Source organism: Peromyscus maniculatus, chromosome 8 (genome assembly GCF_049852395.1).
Source record: "Peromyscus maniculatus bairdii isolate BWxNUB_F1_BW_parent chromosome 8, HU_Pman_BW_mat_3.1, whole genome shotgun sequence".
NCBI classification, from domain to species: Eukaryota; Metazoa; Chordata; class Mammalia; order Rodentia; family Cricetidae; genus Peromyscus; species Peromyscus maniculatus.
In genome coordinates this window covers 4187501-4210131 of record NC_134859.1, presented here as the reverse complement: position 1 = coordinate 4210131, position 22631 = coordinate 4187501, and the positions used below count along the sequence as shown (strand labels likewise).

At 43.7% G+C, this 22631-nt stretch overlaps 1 protein-coding gene across 3 annotated transcripts in view; it reads right to left on the bottom strand.

Annotated features, from left to right (window-relative positions):
* Txndc11 (thioredoxin domain containing 11) overlaps positions 1-22631 on the bottom strand; it is a 70345-nt gene that overhangs the window by 31751 nt on the left and 15963 nt on the right. Inside the window, exons 4-5 of one of the 3 annotated variants that reach the window (XM_006983900.3) lie at positions 21869-21998; positions 9698-9791 (exon numbers count right to left, since the gene is read on the bottom strand). In XM_006983900.3, the coding sequence (XP_006983962.2) occupies positions 9698-9791; positions 21869-21998 (224 nt within the window). Of the gene's footprint in view, positions 1-9697; positions 9792-21868; positions 21999-22631 lie in introns of those variants that run through there. The other 2 variants (XM_042283527.2, XM_042283526.2) reach the window with 2 other exon arrangements.

The window sequence follows — 22631 nt, the reverse complement described above, 5'->3', positions numbered from 1 at the left end:
GTTCAGCTCTGTTAACAGAAGCTCATGTGTCAATCTCAACTGGAGTAGATCTTACACAAATGTGCAAATGTACGCCTGTGATTTTATTCTGTGAACCCTTAGATTTCTTTCAAATTTTCAATGCTTTTGATTCTTTGTCTAGCAGTATATTTCAACTTCTAAACATTGGAAAGAAAAAAACCATAAGAAAGAGGAACCTACAAACATACCCCCAAAATAAGACAAAAAAACAAAACAAAACAAAACAAAAAAAAAAAAAAAAGAAAAGAAAAACAGCTAGAAAGTGAAAATGGAATCATTCTCTAAGTACGCAGGCTCAAGGAATGGAAACATCTGTACTCAATTTACTTCTGATTCTCTTGGAGCTGAGGTGACAAAAGGGTTCTGCTTTCCCCCAGACCCCCAGGCCCCCTACTGACTCAGCAGAGTCTCACAGTCACCTGGAGGCAGTGCCCTGCTGAGCCTTTTGTCCAGCTGGAAAACCATGCTTCCCTACAAAGACCTACCTGACAAACCTGTGCTCCACTCACTATGGACAAGCATACCCATTGTCCACATTAGTTGGTACTGACTAAAAAAAAAAATGTATGGTTCATGAAAGTTCATCTGTAGCCCATAGAGAGCTATTAAGCCCAAAGTCTCAAGAATCAGACCAAAATAGCCCAAGGAAAGTAATGCAACCTCCAATTTGGCCTGGCTAGGCAGGCCTTTATATTCCTAACCTTTAAAAAACAATGTTGTGGAGGGCAGAGGTTTCCTTCCCTGTCTGTGATTGTTTTGGTTTCTTTGAGACAGGGTTTCTCTAATAACTCTGGTTGTCCTGAAACTCACTCTGTAGACACCTTGAACCCAGAGATTCGCCTGCCTCTGTCTCCCAAATACTGGGAAGGAGTGTGCCACCATTGCCTGGATTCTCCACAACTCTTCTTCATTGTTGTTTCCTAACAGGATCCTTTGGCATAGTGAGATGGCTCAGCAGTTAAGAGCACTTGCTTGCTCTTCCAGAGAACCAGGGTTCTGTTCCCATCGTCCACATTAGGTAGCTCACAACCATCTGTAACTCTAGTTCCAAGGGAACCAACACCCACTTCTGGTCTCTGTGAGTACCAGGCACACTTTTATACATAAAACAAAAATTAAAAAAAAAAATTAACTGTCTTATAGCCCAGGCTAGCCTCAAGCTTTACACACACACACACACACACACACACACATACACACACACTCACACACACACCTTGAAATCCTGCCTACATTTCCAAAGTGCTGAAATTACACAAGGTTTATATAGTGCTAAGGACTGAAGCCAAGGCTTTATGCACGTGAGGCAAGCTTTCTACCAACTGAGCTATACCTCAGCTCCCTCTATAAGTACTCAAGAGAAGCTTTATTTACAAGTAAGCACATGGAGAAGGGCTTTTTCCTGTGCAAAAATTTACTTTTATCACCAACTCATGGTTCCCCACTCAGTTCTACCAGATGCCACCAGATAGAGCAGAGAACCTATCTGCAACCAGAAGATCCTCCTCTGTTTCTTCTAAAAACAACCACTAAAACAGTATAGCTGCCTGACCTCCCAAGACTCGGGGAAACTGGAGGAAAAGAACAATAGTACAGTCATCTTTTGATATCTGGGAAAGAGATGAATCCCAAGACTCCCTGAGGGGACCAACAACTAAGGTATCCAAGTTCCTTATATAAAAGGGCACAGCATTTGCATATTTCCTTTGCATCTGCCTGTGTGCTTTGAACCCAGGCTAGATAATAATCTTATACTGTATTCTTTAAGGAGTAGCAATTTAAAACTCTGTACACGTGGGGCTGGAGCAATGGTTCAGTGGCTAAGACAACTTGTTGCTCTTACAGAGTACCAGAGCTCAGTTCCCAGCACCCAAAGAGAGAAGCTCATAGCTGTTTGTAACTACAACTCCAGGGGATTTGATACTCTCTCTTCTGGCCTCTGTGGGTACCTGAACACACTCTCACTCTCTCTCTCTCTCTCTCTCTCTCTCTCTCTCTCTCTCTCTCTCTCTCTCTCTCTCACACACACACACACACACACACACACACACACACACACACACACAGTTTTTAAAATCTATACATGTTCAATAAATACATCTTTTTCTTTTTTCTTTTTTTTTAAAAGAGAAAAAAAGGGTATCAAGGCTGGAGAAATGGCTCAGAGGTTAAGGGCACCAGCTGTTCTTCCAGAGGTCCTGAGTTCAATTCCCAGCACCCACATGGTGGCTCATAACCATCTGTAATGAGATCTGGCACCCTCTTCTGTATGCATAATAAATAAATAAACCTTAAAAAGTATTTAAAAAAAAAAAAAAGGGTATCAATATGTTACCTAGGCTGGCCTCAAACTGCTGGGCTCAGGAAATTCTCCTACTCAGCTTATTGAATTGACAATTTTTAATACTCAATTGAATCTGCAGATCAATAAAACTAACACCACAAAGTAAAGTAACAAAAAGGAATGGAAATTATTGTTATTAATTAATAATTCAGTGTATTTTCAAGGTGACATTTAGGTACCATGTAAATTTTAATTCAGTTCTTCAGGTTTCTTGTGTTGGGACAGTGAGAAACCAGGGGAGAAAAAGTAGGAAAGGACAGGAAGGGACTCCAGGAAGCCTGTCACAATGACTGCTACACTAAGCTACAATCTGAAGGCCAGACATGAGAAGCAATGATGGACAAGAGCCACAGGACTTTCAACCCTTTCTTGGTCTGAGGAGATGGCTCAGTCTGTAAAGTGCTTGATGCCACAAGCATGAGAACCTGAGTTCAGATCCCCAGCACCCACATAAAAAAGCCAACCATGGTCAAGTGTCTGTAACTCCTGGGTGGTAGGTGTAATGGATCCCTAGAGTCCACTGGTGAGCATCAAGTTCAAAGAGAAACCCTGTCTCAAAGATAGAGAGCAACTGAGGAAGACACCTGACACAAACCACTAGCTCCCACAAGCAGATGCACACCTGTACAAGCACACCCAGGTGGACACACATAAGGCCAGTCAGGTGATGCAGATGGAGTCTTTCAAAAGCACAAACTATGCTTGTTTGAGCACTTCCAAGCAGAGGTGTAGTTCCTGAGGAACTACTGTTTATTTACACATAAATTAACCTAGACTTATAAAACAAGCACCAGTCCTCTACCTCCCAAATTTCCATACTGATAAACTCAATCAAAGAAAAATTAACGATCTTATTCTAGGGTCAGATACTGCCAGCTTCCAGTTCACTGCTTCTCTTTCTTCCCCAAGACTGCATCTCTTTTTATCAATCAGATGAAATGAAAAACCAAAATTTGCTGCAAGGTGTAAGGACTCTTCTCTAAGCATTTGTCAGGTTGATGTGGAAGGTTTTCCCTGTATTTTATCACAACCTGGACTACAGAGTGAGAGGGTCTCAAAAAATTTTCTATTTTTCTTGAAAGGGCTAGAGATATATAGCTCAATGGTAGAGCTCTTGCCTAGCACACAGAAGGCCCTGATTTCCATCCCCAGCACTGGAAAAAACAAAAACAAAAACCACTGCAGATCTCTTTTTAAAAAGCTACCACAGGCTGGGCGGTGGTGGCGCACGCCTTTAATCCCAGTACTCGGGAGGCAGAGCCAGGCGGATCTCTGTGAGTTCGAGGCCAGCCTGGGCTACCAAGTGAGCTCCAGGAAAGGCGCAAAGCTACGCAGAGAAACCCTGTCTCGAAAAAACAAAACAAAAACAAAACAAAAAAAAGCTACCACAGATAAAATAAATAAAATTAAAAAAAAAAAAAAGCTACCACAGTCAGTCGGTGGTGGCGCACGCCTTTAATCTCAGTACTTGGGAGGTAGAGGCAGGTGGATCTCTGTGAGTTTGAGGCCAGCCTGGTCTACAGAGTGAGTTCCAGGACAGCCAGGGCTACACAGAGAAACCATGTCTTGGAAAACAAAGAAACAAAAACCTACCAATCTTATCAGAATGTAGTATTTTACTAGACCTCAGTACATTTTGTGGAAAATGATTAATTAAATAATCACAAGATGAAAAGACAAGGTCTCACTCTGTAATCTAGGCTGGTCTTAACTCACAGTAAACCTCCTGCCTCTGCCTCCCAAGTGATAGGATTATAAACATAGGCCACCATGGCCAGCTATTAGGTTCTTTAAGAAAAGAACAATAAAGGCTGTTCACATTGAATGGCTCAAAGAGTAAGTCTCGGCTGTCTGGAAGAGTGAGGACAAAGGCTGTTCCTTTAGGCCCTAGAAGCACACAGGGTGGGGTGCAGGCCCACAGTTAACTACTTAGCACTTGGAAACGGCCAAACATTAATGAGCCTTCTGAGACCTACAATGAAGAATCAAAAGGAAGCTTTAATTAAATGAATAACCATGCTACCACCGAGAAAGGGAAAGTAAGCATTATGATCTAATGAATGAACTGACTTCAAGCCACTTCCCACATTTAATATAATTCAAACCCTAATCCAGCCAAAGGCATGGGTGTATATATTAAAAAAAAAAAATTTTCATAAGAACTAGAAGAAGTAGAATCCATGTTTTGCCAAGTAGTAAAAGCTTATAAAGCCATAAATTCACCATATTTACTTCTATAAAAATGATCACCCAGGGCCGGGCGATGGTGGCGCACGCCTTTAATCCCAGCACTCGGGAGGCAGAGTCAGGCGGATCTCTGTGAATTCGAGGCCAGCCTGGGCTACCAAGTGAGTTCCAGGAAAAGGTGCAAAGCTACGCAGAGAAACCCTGTCTTGAAAAACCAAAAGAAAAAAAAAAGAAAAAAAAGAGTGTAGATGGTATGTGTCTGTAATCTGTACTTGGGAAGTAAAGGCAAAGTATTGAGAGCTGGAGGCCAGCCTGGTCTACAAAGGAAGTTCCAGGCCATGAGATACACAGCGTGACTGTGTCAAAAACTAATGGACCAACCAATCAAACAGTAGCACAAAGCAGAAATCTAGACTAAAAGGAAACACCAAAACAGGCCCATAAGCAGTACAGACTGCAGTGTGTGCTAAGTCAGGCACTGACGGAGAAAAGTTGTAAATGGTGCAACTGCTCAGCAAATGAGAGGGAAAATATCAACTGTGCGCCAAACTCAGGCCAAAGTAAAGCCAAGTAGTGAAAAATGCTAACTAAATAACTGTTAAATTAAAAAAAAATCTACTAATAGTATTTTCAGAAAAAAATAAATTAATAAAAGAGCCAGTGGGTGCTATTTGTTTGAGATCTTGCAATACAGCCTAAGCTGACTTAGAACTTAGGATCTTTCTGACTCTGCCTCCCAAGTGCTGGTACTGTAGGTATGCAACACCATGCCTGGCTCAGAACCTAAGATTTAAATCAAAAATAATTCAAATCAAAAATAATGCTAGTGGGTGCGAGAGATGGCATGGCAGTTAAAAGCATGTATTATTACTTGTCCAGAGGACTTTAGATGGCATCACTTTAGACGGCTCACAACCACCTGTAACTCTAGCTCCATGGGCTCCAACACCTTCTTCTGGCCTCTGTTGGCACTGCACACACACACAGACAGACACATGAATATCAAATAGATAAGTAACACTAACATCATTTCCTAGCAGTAAGGAGGCTGGGGAAAATAACAGGCAGAAATACAACAATGGGCTCCTGCTCGTGCCCGCTAGCAAGTACAAATTCCACGAGCTGACACAGTAGCACCAAGGCTGAGCGGAAAGGCTCAGGAAAACAGGTCACACAACTAGGCCAAAGGAGAGAGTTCAAACAGTCAAGAGGAACAGCAGGCCACGGCACAGGGCTAAGACCGTGAACACATTCCTAAGTTCCTTTACCCTAAAGTGTGAGGATGGCAGCAAACAACAGCTCTTTGGCAGTGTACAGATGACCTGACAATCCTGCCCTCACACCTCCGGAGGCAACTGTGAGCTGTCCTCTTAGCAGAGCCTTAGCAAGACAGAACTCAGTTTCTAAGACAATTTCATTTTGTTTATTTTGGTTTCATTTGTTTGTATTTTGAGACAGGGTCTCTCTAGGTAGCCCTGGCTGTCCTGAAGCTTGATATATAGTCCAGACTGGCCTCGAACTCAGAGATCCTGCTGTCTCTACCTCCAGAGTGCTGTGTGCCACCATGCCTGACTTCTAAGACAATTTAAAAAATGATTAAGATGGGCTTATCAGAGAGGAGAGAGGTGACTCAGACTGGTGTTCCAGAGGAACTCAGGTCGTCCAGTGTCTGATCACACCAGGAAAAAAAAAATGAAGACGACAGGCTTATCAAGAGTAAGGGGCCGGGTTGAGGATTTAGATCAATGGTGGAGCGCTTGCCTAGCTCCGAAAAAATAAAAATAAAAAAGAATAAAGGGCCCTACTTTTGAGTTCCAGGAACCCCCCCCCCCACCTCCCCCCACCAAAGCCATCGAGGAATTGAGAAGACACATGCATTCAGCTGGAACATCTACTCCCGACACAGTAGTCTAAACACTTCAACTGATGCGGTCAAATGTTTCCCAGGCCTCAATTTGCATGCACAGTCTAAACAGGACAGTAACCTACAATTTACATTTGAATCTGTCCCATTTAAAAAAAAATAAGCACGTTTCTCTTACGTGTTTCTGTTATTAACAATAAGGAAAATAACTGTCCTTCCAAGTAAAAGAGAAAAGGGAGAAGAAATTCAGATGCTCATCTTAGGTAATCCTTCAGAATATACATATTAGGGAAGAAATAATTCCAAATGTATCTTTTTCTTAAGAAAATGGTTCATGGGCCTAGAGAGATGGCTCACAGATTAAGAGCACTCATTGGCTGCTCCACCAGAGGTCCTGAGTTCAATTCCCAGCAACCACATGGTGGCTCACAACCACCTACAATGAGATCTGGTGCCCTCTTCTGGCCTGCAGGCATACATGCAGGCAGAACACTGTATACATAATCAATAAATCTTTTAAAAAATGGTTCATTAAGCTTAAGTGGGGACTTAGTCACAAAAAAGCAGGGCGAACTAGATTAATTAGCATGAATCTCAGCTCCCACATCCTTGCATATGCAGCAGGATCTTAAGACCTAGCACTGTGTGGGAACAGCAAAAAGGTAAATCAGGAAAAGTTTTCAAATCACTAAGCATACTCATTTTGTTGTGAATTCACTTCTGAGTGTCTTTGTTTTGTTTGCTTTTGACGTACTGAAAACAGAACCCAGGACTCCTGCACATACTAGAGGGAAGGCTCTACCACAAAGCTATACTTTTCTCCCAGATTTTTGTACCCTTTTTGTACTGGGGAGTGGGTCCTGCAATGTTTTCCGAACTGGCCTCAAATGATCTTCCACCCTCCGCCTCCTGAGTAGCCAGGACTGAGTAGAGTAGCTTGTAGCCTTCTCTCTCTCTCTCTCTCTCTCTCTCTCTCTCTCTCTCTCCTCTCTCCTCTCTCCTCTCTCCTCTCTTCTCTCTTCTCTCTTCTCTCTCGACGGGGTTTCTCTCTAGCTTTGTGCCATTCCTGGAACTCACTCTGTAGCCCAGGCTGGCCTCGAACTCACAGAGATCCGCCTGGCTCTGCCTCCCGAGTGCTGGGATTAAAGGCATGCGCCACCACCGCCCGGAAACCTTCTATCTCTCTTGAGCACCCCCATGTTATTTATCTGTTTTGCCCTCTTCTAGTTTTAAGAAAGGAAGGGGGAGGGAAGGAAGGCTGCTATCTTGTATCTGGAAAGGCTTTTCCAACTGAAAAACTCTAAATGAAAAAGAAGTTTAAGATGATGGCTCATCTCACTAACATGGCATAGCAGCATATATTAAAAGCAACCAACCTTCCATGATCCTGAAATAGCACCTTCAGCTTAAGAATGTGATTTTCAGGGTCACTGGGTTCCCTTTCATACATAACTTTATTTATGGTCTTCCAGGAAGAGATTTGAATGTGTGCTCCTTAAACTTATTTAAGTTGTATTTTGTTTTGAAAATTCAAAACTGAAGTCAGACTTAGTAGAAAAGCCCTGCAATCTCAGCTGTTTTGCAGGCTCAGGCAGGAGAACTGCAAGTTCAAAGTCAGCCTGGACAACTTAGTGAGACCTTGTCTCAAGATGAAAAGAGAGGGTTGGGAGGTAGCTCAGGGAAAGAGCATAAGGCAGCAGGTCCAATTCCAAGTACAGGAGGTCTTCACTAAGCCAAACTCATTGAGGCTGTGAAGCCCAGTCTTTCAAGGAGACAGAAGACATTTATATAAGTTTGTTTTTCTCCCCCATTATTTCCCAGACAAGAAAATGTGAACATAGTCAATTCTCTGTGCACTCCAAGACAATGTGCATATTAAAAATGGTCACTAATATAATTGTTTGATATAATAATGATATGCTGCTACAAGTTTTTAAACCAGAAGTAATCTAACACCCAGTAAAAAACAGATGGTTAAACTGGGCAGTGGTGGCACATGCCTTTAATTCCAATACTTGGGAGGCAGAGACAGGTGGACCTCTGACTTCGAGGCCAGCCTGGTCTACAGAGCTAGTTCCAGGACAGCCAGGGCTACATAGTGAGACCCTGAATCAAAAACCAAACAAACAAACACAGATGGATTAATGTGATCACTCACTTGGCAAATACCCTGCTACATGCCAGCCACTGGAGAAAACACATGCTCCCTACCCCTAGAAACCTGAGTCTGGGAAAGATGAAAGACATTAAACAAATTACTTTATAATTATATTCATAAATGCATCCATGCATGCGTTAAGTAGAGAGAAATAACAAAGAACTCAATTTAGATTGGGGGAGGGACATTAGTCACTGAACTGTAAGAGTGACATTTGAGCTGGACTGTGAAGGGTGAATAGGAGTTTGACAAGTAGAGGGCTTGGGCATTCTACCTTCTAGACAAGACTAACATTTGAAAAGGTATCACGTGAGGAGGAAGGCAGAGGCTGGAAACAGCTAAGTGTCCAGTGTCTAGTCCAGGTGTAGATAAAGCGCCAGTGGTAACGAAAGAGCCAGAGACAAGTGTGTAGATGAATGCAGCCAACAGAACTGACAGACAGACAGACTCAGTCATGACCTTGAGAGGACACAAAACAACACGGAAAGAGGGAGAGGACATGGAATCTGTACACACAACATGGACCTGACAAGAGTGAAACTGGCACAGGCTCGTGATGCACGGTGGCACACCTGTGACCTTTGGAAATCACCTGTGAAGGAAGGGTCCTGCTAAGCTATGGCACAGCATAGCCAGCTAGGAGACTAGGTAAGCACTGAGTCAGACCACAACCTGTCAACTTCATGCTAAAAGATGACAATAACATAACAAACACATTTTAAAGCACAGAACAAAGTTTTGTCAGCAGAGGGTCAAACTATTTTATAATAATGTGCTAAACATAATAAAGAATGTATTTGATTATTTTATTCATTAATTCATTTTTAGGCAGGGTCTCACTTTGTAGACCAGACTGACCTGGAACTCACAGAGATTCACCTGCCTCTGCCTCCCAAGTGCTAGGATTAAAGGCATGCGCCACCATGCCCAGCAAGAGAATAATATATTTGGAATAGTACAATGCTTTGTTAATAGAAATTAAACAAAATATTTATTAAAAATACATTGAGAAAAGGAACCTAGCAAATTAGAAAATATAATCATAAAGATACTATATGCCAAAACATATCAAAATAGTACATCTCTGCTAAAGTGCCAATGTCTTAACACATATCAGCTTTACCTTTCTTTAAAGAGTGCAGTGCTGAGGTGAAGAAGGTCAAGTAGCCAGGAGGCTGGGGTGAGCCACTGAACTCAAAGAAGCCGAGTACTCCAGGCTGCAAGAAGAAAGCACAGTCAGGTGACAGGCACGGCCAGCCCTGCGATGAACAGCTGCTATCTTAAGTCTATGTAAACATGTCGCCAGGCAAGGGTGGTCAATGAACGGCTGCATTTAATTTTCTAAACCTGACCACCCAAGGAAGGCTGTGGGCTGCAGTGAGCTTCTCCATTTCTGTGGGCAGCGCAGAGCGCTGGCAGTAAACACCACCATGTTCAGATTTTCATCCCTGTGGTTCAACCATTCTGGGTAAAGGATATCAATAATGTCACTGTATCTTTTTCAGGTTTCTCTTTCAATCAACTCCTCTCCAAATTTACCTCCCCTTTGGTAGACACTGGACTGCATCTGTCTGGCTTCCCCTGTCATCGGGTCTCTCCTTTTTCCCCACACCCAATACCGCCAAGTGGCAAGGCCCCTTTCTGGTCAGGTTAGCTGCAGAGACCCAACTCTGGCCTTTTCCCCATCCTTCTCAAACTCAATGCCACCTGCTTAATCTGCTCCTCTAAGCTTAGCACAGAGCAGCCCCTCAGTATGACAAACTAAAATTAACTGCTCCCCACAACACGTCTGCTTTGCTTGCTCCCTCTTTGAAGGCCCCATGGCACCCCTGTCTGGATTGGTTCTGTGGCAATCACATCTGTTTAAAAAGCCCAGCAGTTGTGAGATCCTGAGGAAAGAATGATGGGGCTAGAACCAGAAGAGCCAAGCTCAAGCCAAAGCTTCAGGAGCTAAGTATATGGCCTTGGAATGACCTTTGTGTGAGCAGCGGTTCCATATTGGCATCAGGGCCAATTCACTGGTAACCGTGAAAAAAGCCTTACAACATAAGGTGCTAGTTTCACGTAGTTGAGCCCCTTTCTAGCTTTAATGCCCTCAGCCTCATGCTTCTAGTAGGTAACTGAAAAGGCAGATCCTTGGGATCTGGATTCAAAAATTTAAGACAGAAATTTCATATGTTGGTAACATTTAAAACCACTGCTAACAAGTCACGGTGGCTCAAGCACAAAATTCCAGTCTTCAGAAAGCAAAGGCAGCAGGCCAGCCTGATCTACACAGGGTTACACAATGAGACCTTGTCACAAAAATAAAAATAAATAAAAACAAAGAAAAGGACCAGCATAGTGGTACATATAAATCCAGCACTTGGCAGGAAAAAACAGGAAGATCAAGAGTTCAAAGTTGGGGCTGGAGAGATGGCTCAGCGGTTAAGAGCACTGACTTCCAGAGGACACAGGTTTAATTCCCAGCACCCACATGGCAGCTCACAACTGTAACTCCAAGATCTGACACCTTCACATAGACATACATGTAGGCAAAAGCACCAATTCAAATAAAAAAAATTAAAAATAAATTATTAAAAAAAAAGTTCAAAGTTGTTATATATGAATCTGAGGCCAGCCTGGGCTGCATGAAACTCTGTTTCAGACTACGAAATTCCTTCCCCCACCAAAATCAGTTTACTACACAAAAGAAGACATTTCTGATCCATACTGGAGGATTCTTTTCAATCTAAACTATCTGGTTAACTCTAGATTTAATTAACTCAACTGGTCTTCAATGAGGGTGGCGGGGACTGAGATGAAATGTTTAATCCTAACATATAGAAAAATCTAGCAAATAGCCAATTTCTCAAACTAAAGAAATAAAGCTGTTTTTTTCATGTAATTTGAAGTACTGGGGATGGAACCCAGGGCCTCTTACATGGGTAAGTTCACTCTCCCATGTACACCCAGCCCCAGTACAAAAGCAAACACTAGAAACTTTTGTCCTATTCCTTCAGAACTCCTTAAAACAAGCCAGCCTACAGTGGACTTACAAGTTTGCTTTCTTAAGGTTTCCAGCCATTCCAAAACAGAGTAAGTTTGCTATCATGAACAAAAGACAGAACCTTCAGAAATTCTAGAAACTGTTAATACTGTACAAAAACAGAAAGATAATGACTCAATTAAACTCCTTTAATTTCTGATCACTCTCCTGAACCAAAGCCAATGGAGTAAAATAGTGCTAAATATGAATAAACATTCCATGTAAATTTTCTCTTTTCATATCACATTACCTTAGGGAGGTTCATGAAAATGGACATATATATGATCCACAGATATGTATTTATCCATACCCATGCATGCATTCAATTGCATGTGTATAAAAGTGAGCACACAAGTACACAAACTGAAAGTAAAGTGAATACAAATTCTTATTTCCAAGAGAAATCCAAATTAAATCTTTTTTTCAATGGTAACTATTTATTACATTTGCATGGTGCATGTTTGGGGGTCAGAAGACAACATTCACGAGTCAGTTCTCTCCTTCTGCTATGTTGTCAGGCTTGGGGACAAGTGCCTTTGCCCACTGAACCTTTACAGGCCACCATGTTACATCACTGAAAATGAGAAACACTTGGACTATTTGCAGTAGCATTTGAGAGCACTTAAGTATATAAAGCTTATTCTCAGCATAACAATTTTTAGTTTTTGCCAGCAGTGGGGAACCAAACCCTGGGCTTTTGTGTGTACTAGGCAAATCCTCTAACTCATGTCGACACTCCCAGCCCTACTGCTGCAGCACATACTGTGTGGACGAAGGAGCCTTTGTCTTCAGAGAAACTGGCATTGAAACTGTCAAGCAGTTCAAGCTATTTGTTCATCAGAGTGGCACTGCAAACCACAATATGTGTCCCACAAATTACAAGAAATTCACCAAACAGTACAATGCAAAATACAGCAAAATCATTTTCATTCTTCACTACCAAAAGAATGAAGAACAGAAGCTGACTATACAAAATGACTAAGTTGTATAAACTGCTCCTGGTATCCTGCAACAGGCCGCAGCTGACAACCCACAGCGGCCATGTGGGGCTTGGTACATGGATGAGATGCTGCAGCTGAGCTGGTGACCCCTCCTACCTTGGCTGTCAGCCCATCAACTGCCAGGGAGGAGCTGAGGCAGTCAAGAGTATGGGAACAACATGAGAGAGGGCAGCTGCAGCAAAGAACATGCATTAGCCAATAGGCCAGCCCTCAGCATAGATCTCTACTACAGCCCACACTACTTGCCCTGCTGGGAGGAGGAGAGCTTGGGGCAGCAGTGATCCCAGCAGGCTGCAAGCACAACTCAGGGTGGCCAGCATCACAGGTAGAGAGATACACAGCCACCTGTGGTTCATACGGATGCTGCCCCCAGATGCCCTTTCTAGCTGAAAGATCACCCTGACTCTGGGCAACAGTGGGATATCCAAGACGAGCCTTGGTGATGGTCCAGTATTTATGGTGTGTTAGAAACAGGAAACCTTGAACCAGACCAATGACTTGTAGTGAGTATTCCTGCATGTAATGCTGTTTGGAAAAAAACAAAAAAACATACCTTGTGACACACAGCAGTTTGCAGTGCCACTCTGATGAACAAATACGTGCTAGAAAGGTGGGAATGACGGGAGAATGGGGCAGTGCGTGTGCAGCGGAAAGGGGTGGAACTAGCGACTTGACAGTGGTGACAGGTGAGGGAGAAGGCTGAGGTGGACAGGGGAACATGTCATTGCCAAGCAGGGCTGGCAGGTGTGTGCAGCAGCTCATACAGGCTCTGCCTTCTAACACGCTGCACAGCTGCACAATCACCCAGGCACTGCAACGACAGGATGTCCAAGATGGAGAATGGTTCATTTCTGGATTGGGCCTCCTCAAAAGACCTCCAGGGTCTGTGCTGCTCCCAAAGGCCATCTTGAATATCTGTGATCTATGCCACAGCCAGGGGATGTGCTGGTGTCCATGGTCCCTGCTGCCACCCCAGGCTGTGCTGATGCCCATGGTCTATGCTGCCACCAGAAACCAGGATGATGTCCAAGGCCATGCTGTTGCTGCAGGCCATGCTGCATTTCATGGTTTGTGCTGCAATTGGGGGCTGTGATGGTGTCCATGGTCCTACTGTAGTCTGGAGCAGTGTTGATGTCCATGGCCTGGGTTACCTAAGGCCATGTAGATGTTCACATTCTGTGCTGCCACCTGAAGCCATGTTGATGTCTGTGGTCTGTGATGCTGCCAGAGACTATGTAGATGCTGATGTCAGTATGCTACCACTGACAGCCGTGTTATTTTGTGATTTGTACTGCCACTGGAGACCATGCTGTCTATGATCTGTGCTGTGGCCAGAAACTATGTGGAAGTCCATGATCCATGCTGCCGCTGACTGTAAAGAGCAAGACAGCTTCTTTTGCAGTGGTAATGATGCCCGCAGACTCACAGTTGAGAATGAGAGACATAGAAGGTATCTGTGACATCCTCTCCTTCCCCACCCACAAAAAAGAGAAACAGTCTAGACAGGAAGCCATCGAAGAAAACTCTTAAAAACTCTGACAGGGCTCCTGAAGTGTAGTTTTTCACAGTGGATGGCTTCTGGTGGGGGTGGAGAACGACTCAGTTTTCTTTAAGGGCTGGCCATGGGGAGTTTGGCCATGCTCCAGTAGTAAGAATGAAGTGTAGTAAGTAGTAAGGTGGGGTGATGGTGATCTGCTCACTTCTATTACAGATTATCTAAGTTTGAAAGCAACTCTGGTTATGTCGTAGGTAAAGCAAAATCTGCAAAGATTTCCCCAAAACTCCAATGTCTCTCCAACAGAAGCCATGTCATTATTTAACAAGTAACACAAATTAATGACACATAGTTCAGTTCTTCCCAAATGCCTTGCTCAAACCTGAGAAAACAAATAATATCTCCACACAGATTTTACTAGACTTGAGCTTTTGTGTGCTCAGCTGCAAACACATCCACGAGCTAGCTTGAAGCAGACAACTCAAAGCCTGTAATTAACACCCTCACAGAGGTCCTTCTGGAGAAGAGAGCACAGGACTGGGGCCAACTTGGTACTGGGCAGCAGGCAGCAGCCTTAGGCTCTGGTGATGTCCTGTTGTCTCTCCCTGTTCCCAGAACCTTAACCAGCCCCCAGTGGACAAGCTACTGCCTGTTCCTTATCCAGCCAAACGACAGGGTTATCTCCACCCACTGTCCTCTTCCCTTGGCCTGAACAACCCATCTTGTTTAGCTTTTGTCCAAATATCATTTCCTAGTGAGGACTTCCTGCCTTTCAAATTAGCTCTACTCTTCCCCTGTCCCAGATCACTGCTCTTCCATCACGGTACTTATAATCAATCTGAATCTGCCTCATTCCCTAGGATTGTCCTGACAAATTACCACAAATGGGTGGTGCAGAACCACAGCAACCATTCTCTCCACTCTCTAGAGAATTGTAGGGTGTGGGAGGTGAGGTGGGGTGTCTTCTCTGCTTCTGCCAGTTTTAGATAGCTCCAGGCCTGGCCTGCTTTGAGATTTCAATGCTCCAGTGGCCGCAGCCTTCGGGCCCTCTCCATACCAGCTACTATTCTGCCAATACATCAATCAAGGAAATTTAGGATTTCATCACAAGACCCTTGATAAATTATGTCTGCAAAGACCCTTTTGCCTCTCCCCCCAACCCCCAGGGTCTCTCCAAGTAGCCTTGGTTGCCCTGGAACCTGCTATATAGACCAAGCTAGCCTAGAACTCATAAAAAGTCACCAATTTCCCAAGTGCTAAGATTAAAGGTGCACACCACGCCCAGCTCCAAAGACCCTATTTTCAAATAAGGTTACATTTTAAAGTTTCACACAGACATGTATATCAGGAGGACAGTAGTCAGCCTAGTGCCTCTTGTTCATTTGTTTTCTGAGGTTTGCTGAGCATACTCATTTGCTGTCAATCTATGAAGCAGTCTCCCTCTGTGCCTGGCACAGAGCAAACACTATGCATTGGACAAAGCTCCTTCATCAACTGGCAGGCTATCCCTTGACCTACTTTGTGATGCAATGCCATTCCATGAGTACAGACTGTTAGGAGCTGTTTTAGCAAGGAGGCAGAAAACAGCTACTTACAGATAGCCAGCAAATTCTTACTACCTCCTGGAACACTCTGTTGAGGAAGCATGCACCATTTGCAGAATAGTGTAGGTTTTGGCACACGGCACACACCCTCTAGTGGCCTTATGAACAATTACTTTGATGTGCTTTTTAAAAGTCTTTTTCCCCTTTCTTTTTTAGACGTATATATGTCTGTTAAGTGCCTACATGTATGTATGTGAACCATATACATGCCTGGTGCCTGAGAGGGTCAGATCCCCTGGAAATGGTATGGTACAGCTGGGTTGTGAACCACCACCACATAGATGCTGAGAATGAAACCTGGGTCCTCGAGAAGAGGAGCCAGTGCTTTTTACTTCTGCAACATCTTGCAGCCACCACCACCGCACCCCACCCCCACCCCCCACCTCTACCCCCCCACCTCCCCCCACCCCCGCCTCGATTTTACTCACTGGCACTTGAACCATTTCTGCCACGGTGTTAATTCATGTAAAACTACCCTATTCACAGTAGTATAAAACTCTGAACTAACAGAAATGCTGCATACTTGCTCAACACTCAGATTTGTGCTTAAAAACAATATAATATTGGGCATTCAAGCTTTTCTGCAAAATACTCAGGTTTTCTCTCATCTAGCAATTTGTCAACACCCTATTCTCACACACCCCAAAGATTCCTAGGTCTCTTATTACCCCACTTAATTTTAGTTTATTCAATTTCTAAGAATAAATTAATAGACATATGCTAAATAATTCATCTTAAGTAAATTACAGAAATTTACAAAAAGGTTTAGAAAATATTTTGGGACAAATACAAGATAAAAGTTCCCAATAACAATTCTGTTAGTATTTGGTAGGAAGGTTGTAAGGTAAACTCAAAATGATTTTGTTCATGAGCTTTAAAAATAAAGCACTTGGGGGGCTGAAGAGATAGCCCAGCGGTTAAGAGCACTGGCTGCTCTTCCAGAGGACCCGGGTTCAATTCCCAGCACCCACATGGCAGCTCACAACTGACTGTAATTCCAGTTTCAGGGGATCTGACACCCTCACATCAATGCACATAAAATAAAGTTTTAAAAAAAATTCTTAAAAAAATAATAAAAATAAAGCACTTGATAAAGAAGCTACCAATTCCTGAGAGATGATACCTTAAAAAAGAAAAAGAAAAAAGAAACAACTAAAATTAGAAGACATAAAACCAGTAAAAATTTCATGGCACTTACTCAGTCCTACTCCTTTTTCAATCAACTTCAAGGCCACCAAAATAACTATGAGCCACATTCTGTTTGGCTATGTTGTCCATAGTAATAAACTACATCTTCCTGTCTATACACAGGCAAGAAGAACCTTTGAGAATAACTAAGATTAACTGCAGGAAGCACAATCTAACATGCTTGCAAGGATATGACTAAAGCAGAGTCCCTGGGATAGTTCACTGCAGTTTCCAGCTACACACATGTGGTTTAAGTTAGTATTGTGCTAGTGTTTATCTAGGAAGAAAATCCTAGATCCTATCATCTCATTCTTAGGATTATCATTCTGCAGAATACTGACCACTAAGTGTGGTGGTGTGAATGAAAGTGACCCGCACAGGAACAAAGGGAGTGGCACTACTAGGAGGGGTAGTCTTGTTGGAGTGGGTGTGGCTTTGTTGAAAGAAGTGTGTCACTGGGAATAGGCTTTGACCTTTCAAAAGTTCAAGTCATGTCCAGTGGCTCGCTGGTCTTGCTGCCAGTGGATCCAGATGTAGAACTCTCAGCTCCTCCAGCACCATGTCTGCCTGCATGCTGCTATGCTTCCTGCCATGACAATAGACTAAACCTCTGAAACTGTAAGTCAGCCTCAATTAAATGTTTTTGTTTTTGTTTTTGTTTTTTCTGGGGGGTTTGGGGGGTAGGGTTTAAGACAGGGTTTCTCCGTGTAGCCTTCGCTGTCCTGGAACTCACTCTGTAGACCAGTCTGGCCTCGAACTCACAGGGATCTGCCTGCCTCTGTCTCCCAAGTGCTGGGATTAAAGGTGTGTGCTACCACGCCAGGCCCAAGGTTCTTTTTTTGTTTGTTTTTTGAGACGGGGTCTTGTGGGATGACTCATCCCTAACAGGCCTGAGGGCCAGCTGGCACAAACCAGTAAAAAAAAGATACTTTCCAAGAGCATAGGACCCTGCTACATCTGGTGCCTGAACAGGGACCTGTGTGTCTCCCTTTCCTCATGCCTAGTGCTGATTGAGTAGCCCCCTCGAGTGGTGTATTTCGGTGAGTAGGCCCCTCTACATTGTGTGATTTCAGTCCCTTCAGCAGGTAAGCGCTGGGACCCCCACTTTCTTCTTTTTGTTTGTGAGTCTGACTGTACAGTAGGGTGGCATATACTTTTGTTCAGGCTCAACTGGCGTTTCCATATAAGGGCTGGTCCCTCAGGAAACAATAGCCATCATTTGACTAATTTTAGTTGTGTGTGTGTGTGTGCGTGCGTGCGTGCATGCATGCATGTGTGCGTGCGCGTGCATGCATGCATGTGTGCGTGCGCGTGCATGCATGCATGTGCTTGTGGGTTGTGATGCCTGGAGAGATAGCTCAGCAGTTAATCAACAGTGTGTGCTGCTCCTCCAGAGAACATGTGAGAACCTGATCTTTGGATGAGAGTTCTGCTCCTGGCTAGAAAAAGCGAAGTGGCCTTGGGAGTAACCCTTCAATTGTCTTTTTATGCCCATTTTGTTATAATTGCTGGCCAAAGTCTTCCTCTACTGAGGTCATTAAGGTCCACGGTAAGCACTGCCAGGAACAATGTAACATCAACTTATCTATCACCTCCATTCCATCCATGACTGATATTTCCTCTGCCTCTGCTGACAAGGAGACAGATGAGAATAGGCATAAAGGAAAGGTGAGGGATGGAAAGAGAGAGGAAATGGTTGCGGCAGCACCCAGGCCTACTTGGGCAGCCCCTCTCTCTGCTCCCCCATGCCTCGAGTAGCTACCCCCGCCCCCCACTGCAGTATCCACAGAGTGATTTGCCCGGATGTCTGCCTGCTGAGACAGCTGCTCCGCATACCTCCCAGCCTATTCCACCTATGGCGCTGCACATGCCCACCATAGCGTTTCCAGTTAATGTGGGCCCAGTGCAGCCAACCAACCATGGATACCTATGCCTCTTACAGACCTGTTTTGGTCCCTAAGGCCACTAATAAATTGGGTCCTGACTCGTCCTATTTTGAGCAAGTCCTACGGCAATGGGCAATGTGTTTGTACTTATTAAGACTGGTACCATTTGATGAAGGTTGTGTTAGAGCCTGCAGACTTCCTTAACTGGCGAGCTGCCTATGATGACCAGGCTGAGGCTCAGGCTCATTTTAATATACAGTATAACATCACTGTTTCTCTTGAGATGCTCACTGGCCAAGGACCATATGTTAACCCTGTCACACAAGCTCTAATTGGACAACATGCTGATTTACCTGCCTCCGGAGACACCATTGCCCTTGGTACATTGGAGGGATCCCATCACCCTTCGATGGCAACACTCTGCTCCTCTATTAACCCAGGGGTGAGGTTACGCATGCATTTTCCCCCAGAATATCACCACGCCAGTATGGATACCCTCCAGAGATGTGCGTCCGGCAACAGACCAAGAGACTTTGGCCAAAGAGGAAGGTTCAGAGGGATAATGTATGATTTCCTCCACTACTGCGGCATCAGTAAAGGTCATGTCATTACTGGTATTCGACCCTAGATATAAAGCAATTGCCTCACCTGCTACAAGGTTGCTAATGCATCACCAGAAACACTTCGATTGGCACAATAAATATGACTAGGATTCCATCCATGTCCTTGAGACTGAATTTTTGACACAGTGAGTACATAATTAGACAGGTCTCTTGTTCAAATGTCTTTTCTTTCTTTCTTTCTTTTTTTTTTTTTCCCGAGACAGGGTTTCTCTGTGTAGCTTTGCGCCTTTCCTGGAACTCACTCTGTAGACCAGGCTGGCCTCGAACTCACAGAGATCCACCTGCCTCTGCCTCCCGAGTGCTGAGATTAAAGGCATGCACCACCACCGCCCGGCTTCAAATGTCTTTCATCAACAGAAGGCAGCCACAAAGGTGACCCTACAGGTTTTATTGGCTCTCAGACAACTAGAACAAAGTTCTCCTAGAGAGATAATGCATGCATGGCTCACTGAGATACAGAAGGCTACTGCCTAAAGTCCACCACCTGGACAACTCTCCAGGACTGATGCTCTTCCATGGCTGGTAGTTAATAACTGGTATGAGCTTGCTTGGCAAGCCAACCTAAGGTAGGCACAGTCCATTATGCTGACACAGTCCATTATGCTGGCATAGTCCATTATACTGGCTGGCACAGTCCATTATGCTGAGCTCTCCTGAGGTGGGGTCAACAAGGTTAGGGCAATGCACCCTAGATCCCACTGAGCATGTCCTATAAATAATGAAAAGGGGTGGATATGTGGGATGACTCATCCCTAATAGGCTTGAGGGCCAGCTAGCCTAAAACAGTAAAAAAATACTTTCTGAGAGCCAACCTGGGTCTGCCTAACGGCCTTAGCAACAGCAGCTGAGACATGATCTGGAGATGACCCGGACCAATGAGAGGCAGCCATGTCACACCAGCAGATGCATATTCATCAGACCTTCCCCCAGGGTGGAGTGGAGGGTATATAAGGCTTGCCTCTTCCTGAATAAACTGAGCTGCTTGTTTTGACATTCTCCCAGAGTCTGTGCCGTTGACTCTGTGACAACTTGGCCCCCTCCCCAAAAGGGAGTAACAGTACAGGATCCTGCCACAGGGTCTCACTATGTACTTCTGGATATCCTGGAACTAACTCACAGACACTCACCTGTCTCTGCCTTCCAAATGCTAGGATTAAAGGTATGCACCACCACTCCCAGCAACCTAAGATTCTTATAACAATAACATAATTTTAAATGTGAAGCTGGCAATGGGGCCACAGGAAAAAAGCCATGTTAGTAAGTTAAAATATTTTCTATAAAAAAGACTGAATAAAACAGAAAAGAATATATTTGAAGTTTTTTTGTTTGTTTAAATAGAGACTTCTTTTAGGGGCTGGAGAGATGGCTCAGTGGTTAAGAGTACTGGCTGCTCTTCCAGAGGACCTGGGTTTAATTCCTAACACTCACACAGCAGCTCAAAACTGTCAGGCCAGGCCCAGAGGAACCAACACCCTCTTCAGCCTCCTGTGGACATTGGGTACACGTGTGATGCACAGACATACACATACAGTAAAGCCTAAAAAATTATTTTTAAAAATTTATTTTATTTATTTATGTGTATGTGTGGACATACCCACTGAAGCCAGAAGAGGGGTTCAAACACCCTAGAAGTTATGGGTAGCTGTGAGCCACCTGGTGCAGGTGCTGGAAATTAAACCTGAGTCCCGTAGAAGAGGAACAAGTGATCTTAACCACTGAGCCGTCTCTCCAGCACCATATTTGCAAGGGTTTCTTGGTTTTGGTTTTGTTTTCAAGACAGAATTTCTCTGTTTAACTCCGGCTGTCCTGGAACCAGCTCTGTAGACCAGGCTAGCCTCAAATTTGAAAGAGAGCCACCTGCCTCTGCCTCATTGTGCAATACTATAGGGTCAAAGAATATTCTTAGAAATGAGTTGCTGCATAGAAACTATGAGCTAATTCTATATTCGAGTTAACTATGAGACAAGGCCAACATTAGTTTAAAATTCCCAAACAAAACACAGACAAGATTTTGCAAGTATTGTAGTCTTTTAAAGCTCACCTGGCAGCCACCCTTATAACTAGCAACTCAAGGAGCACTTAAATGGGGCTTCTCTATAAGGTGATTTTTTTTTTTTAATTATTTTTAATGGGGGAGGAGGGTGCATGTGTGTGCAGTTGCCTGTGGAGCCCAGAAGCATGGGATCTCCTGGAACTGGAGTTAGTTTCTAGCCACCTGAGGAAGGTGCAGGGACTAAACCTGGGTCCTCCCAAAGTACTACACGCTCTTAAACCACCAATGTCATTTTTTTAATTGCTGAAATCCAGGAGGCTTTTTTTTAAGTATGAAAACATCATAATGAAACCCACTATCATGTACAATTAATATACACCAAAATAAAACAAAAAACTAAACACCACTTAATATAAACAATCCAGTTCAAACCAGTAAAAGGTCTTGGGAACAGAAGAGAAAAGAAAGATAGGTACCTCATAGTTTGAGAGAAAATCTAGCAATTCTGATTGAGATGGGATGTACAGAAGTGGTTTCATCACCCGGCGAACAAACTTCTCAATGTAAACAGCACTCATGGGGCCTTTGTATTCGATTGGTCCAAAACTAGTACCAAAAAAAGTAAATAAATAAAAATAAATAAAAACAATACACCATGCATTAAACCTGTAATGTGTAACAAAAACTATCAACACCACACAAAGAAAACATCTTTGCTTTAACAATTGGTTCAGAGGCAAGCAGCCTGCTTTGCTCAGGAGGTGAACAGAGAACCAGCATTTTAGGTGGGGAAGAGACAAGCACGTCTATGAGATCAATCTTAATCCAGCTTCAAGTTAAAATCATTCTATCCTCCAAAAGAAAAATTTAGTTTCTACTAAAAAAAAAAAAAAAAAAAAAAGTGGCCTCAGAAACTAACCACATGATAAAGAATTCCAGGATCTTTGCTACAGCACTCAACACATGTAGGCAGATTTCCTTTTCCATGAGACTGAAATAAGAATCATTGGGAAGTTGACCCATTGCCTACTAAAAAGTAATTATTAGTGTTTCCAAAGGCACATACACAAAGGATCACTAAGTGAACCTGACACCTGTTTAAAAAGTCATCACAACAGGGACAAAATGGCACGGGTGAAGTCAGGAGGTGTCCCTTATGGTATGCTCTGGTGCACACAGGGACCTGGTCCAGCTCTGAAACACTAACACCACTCAGGTATTCTCTGAGCTCATCAGATT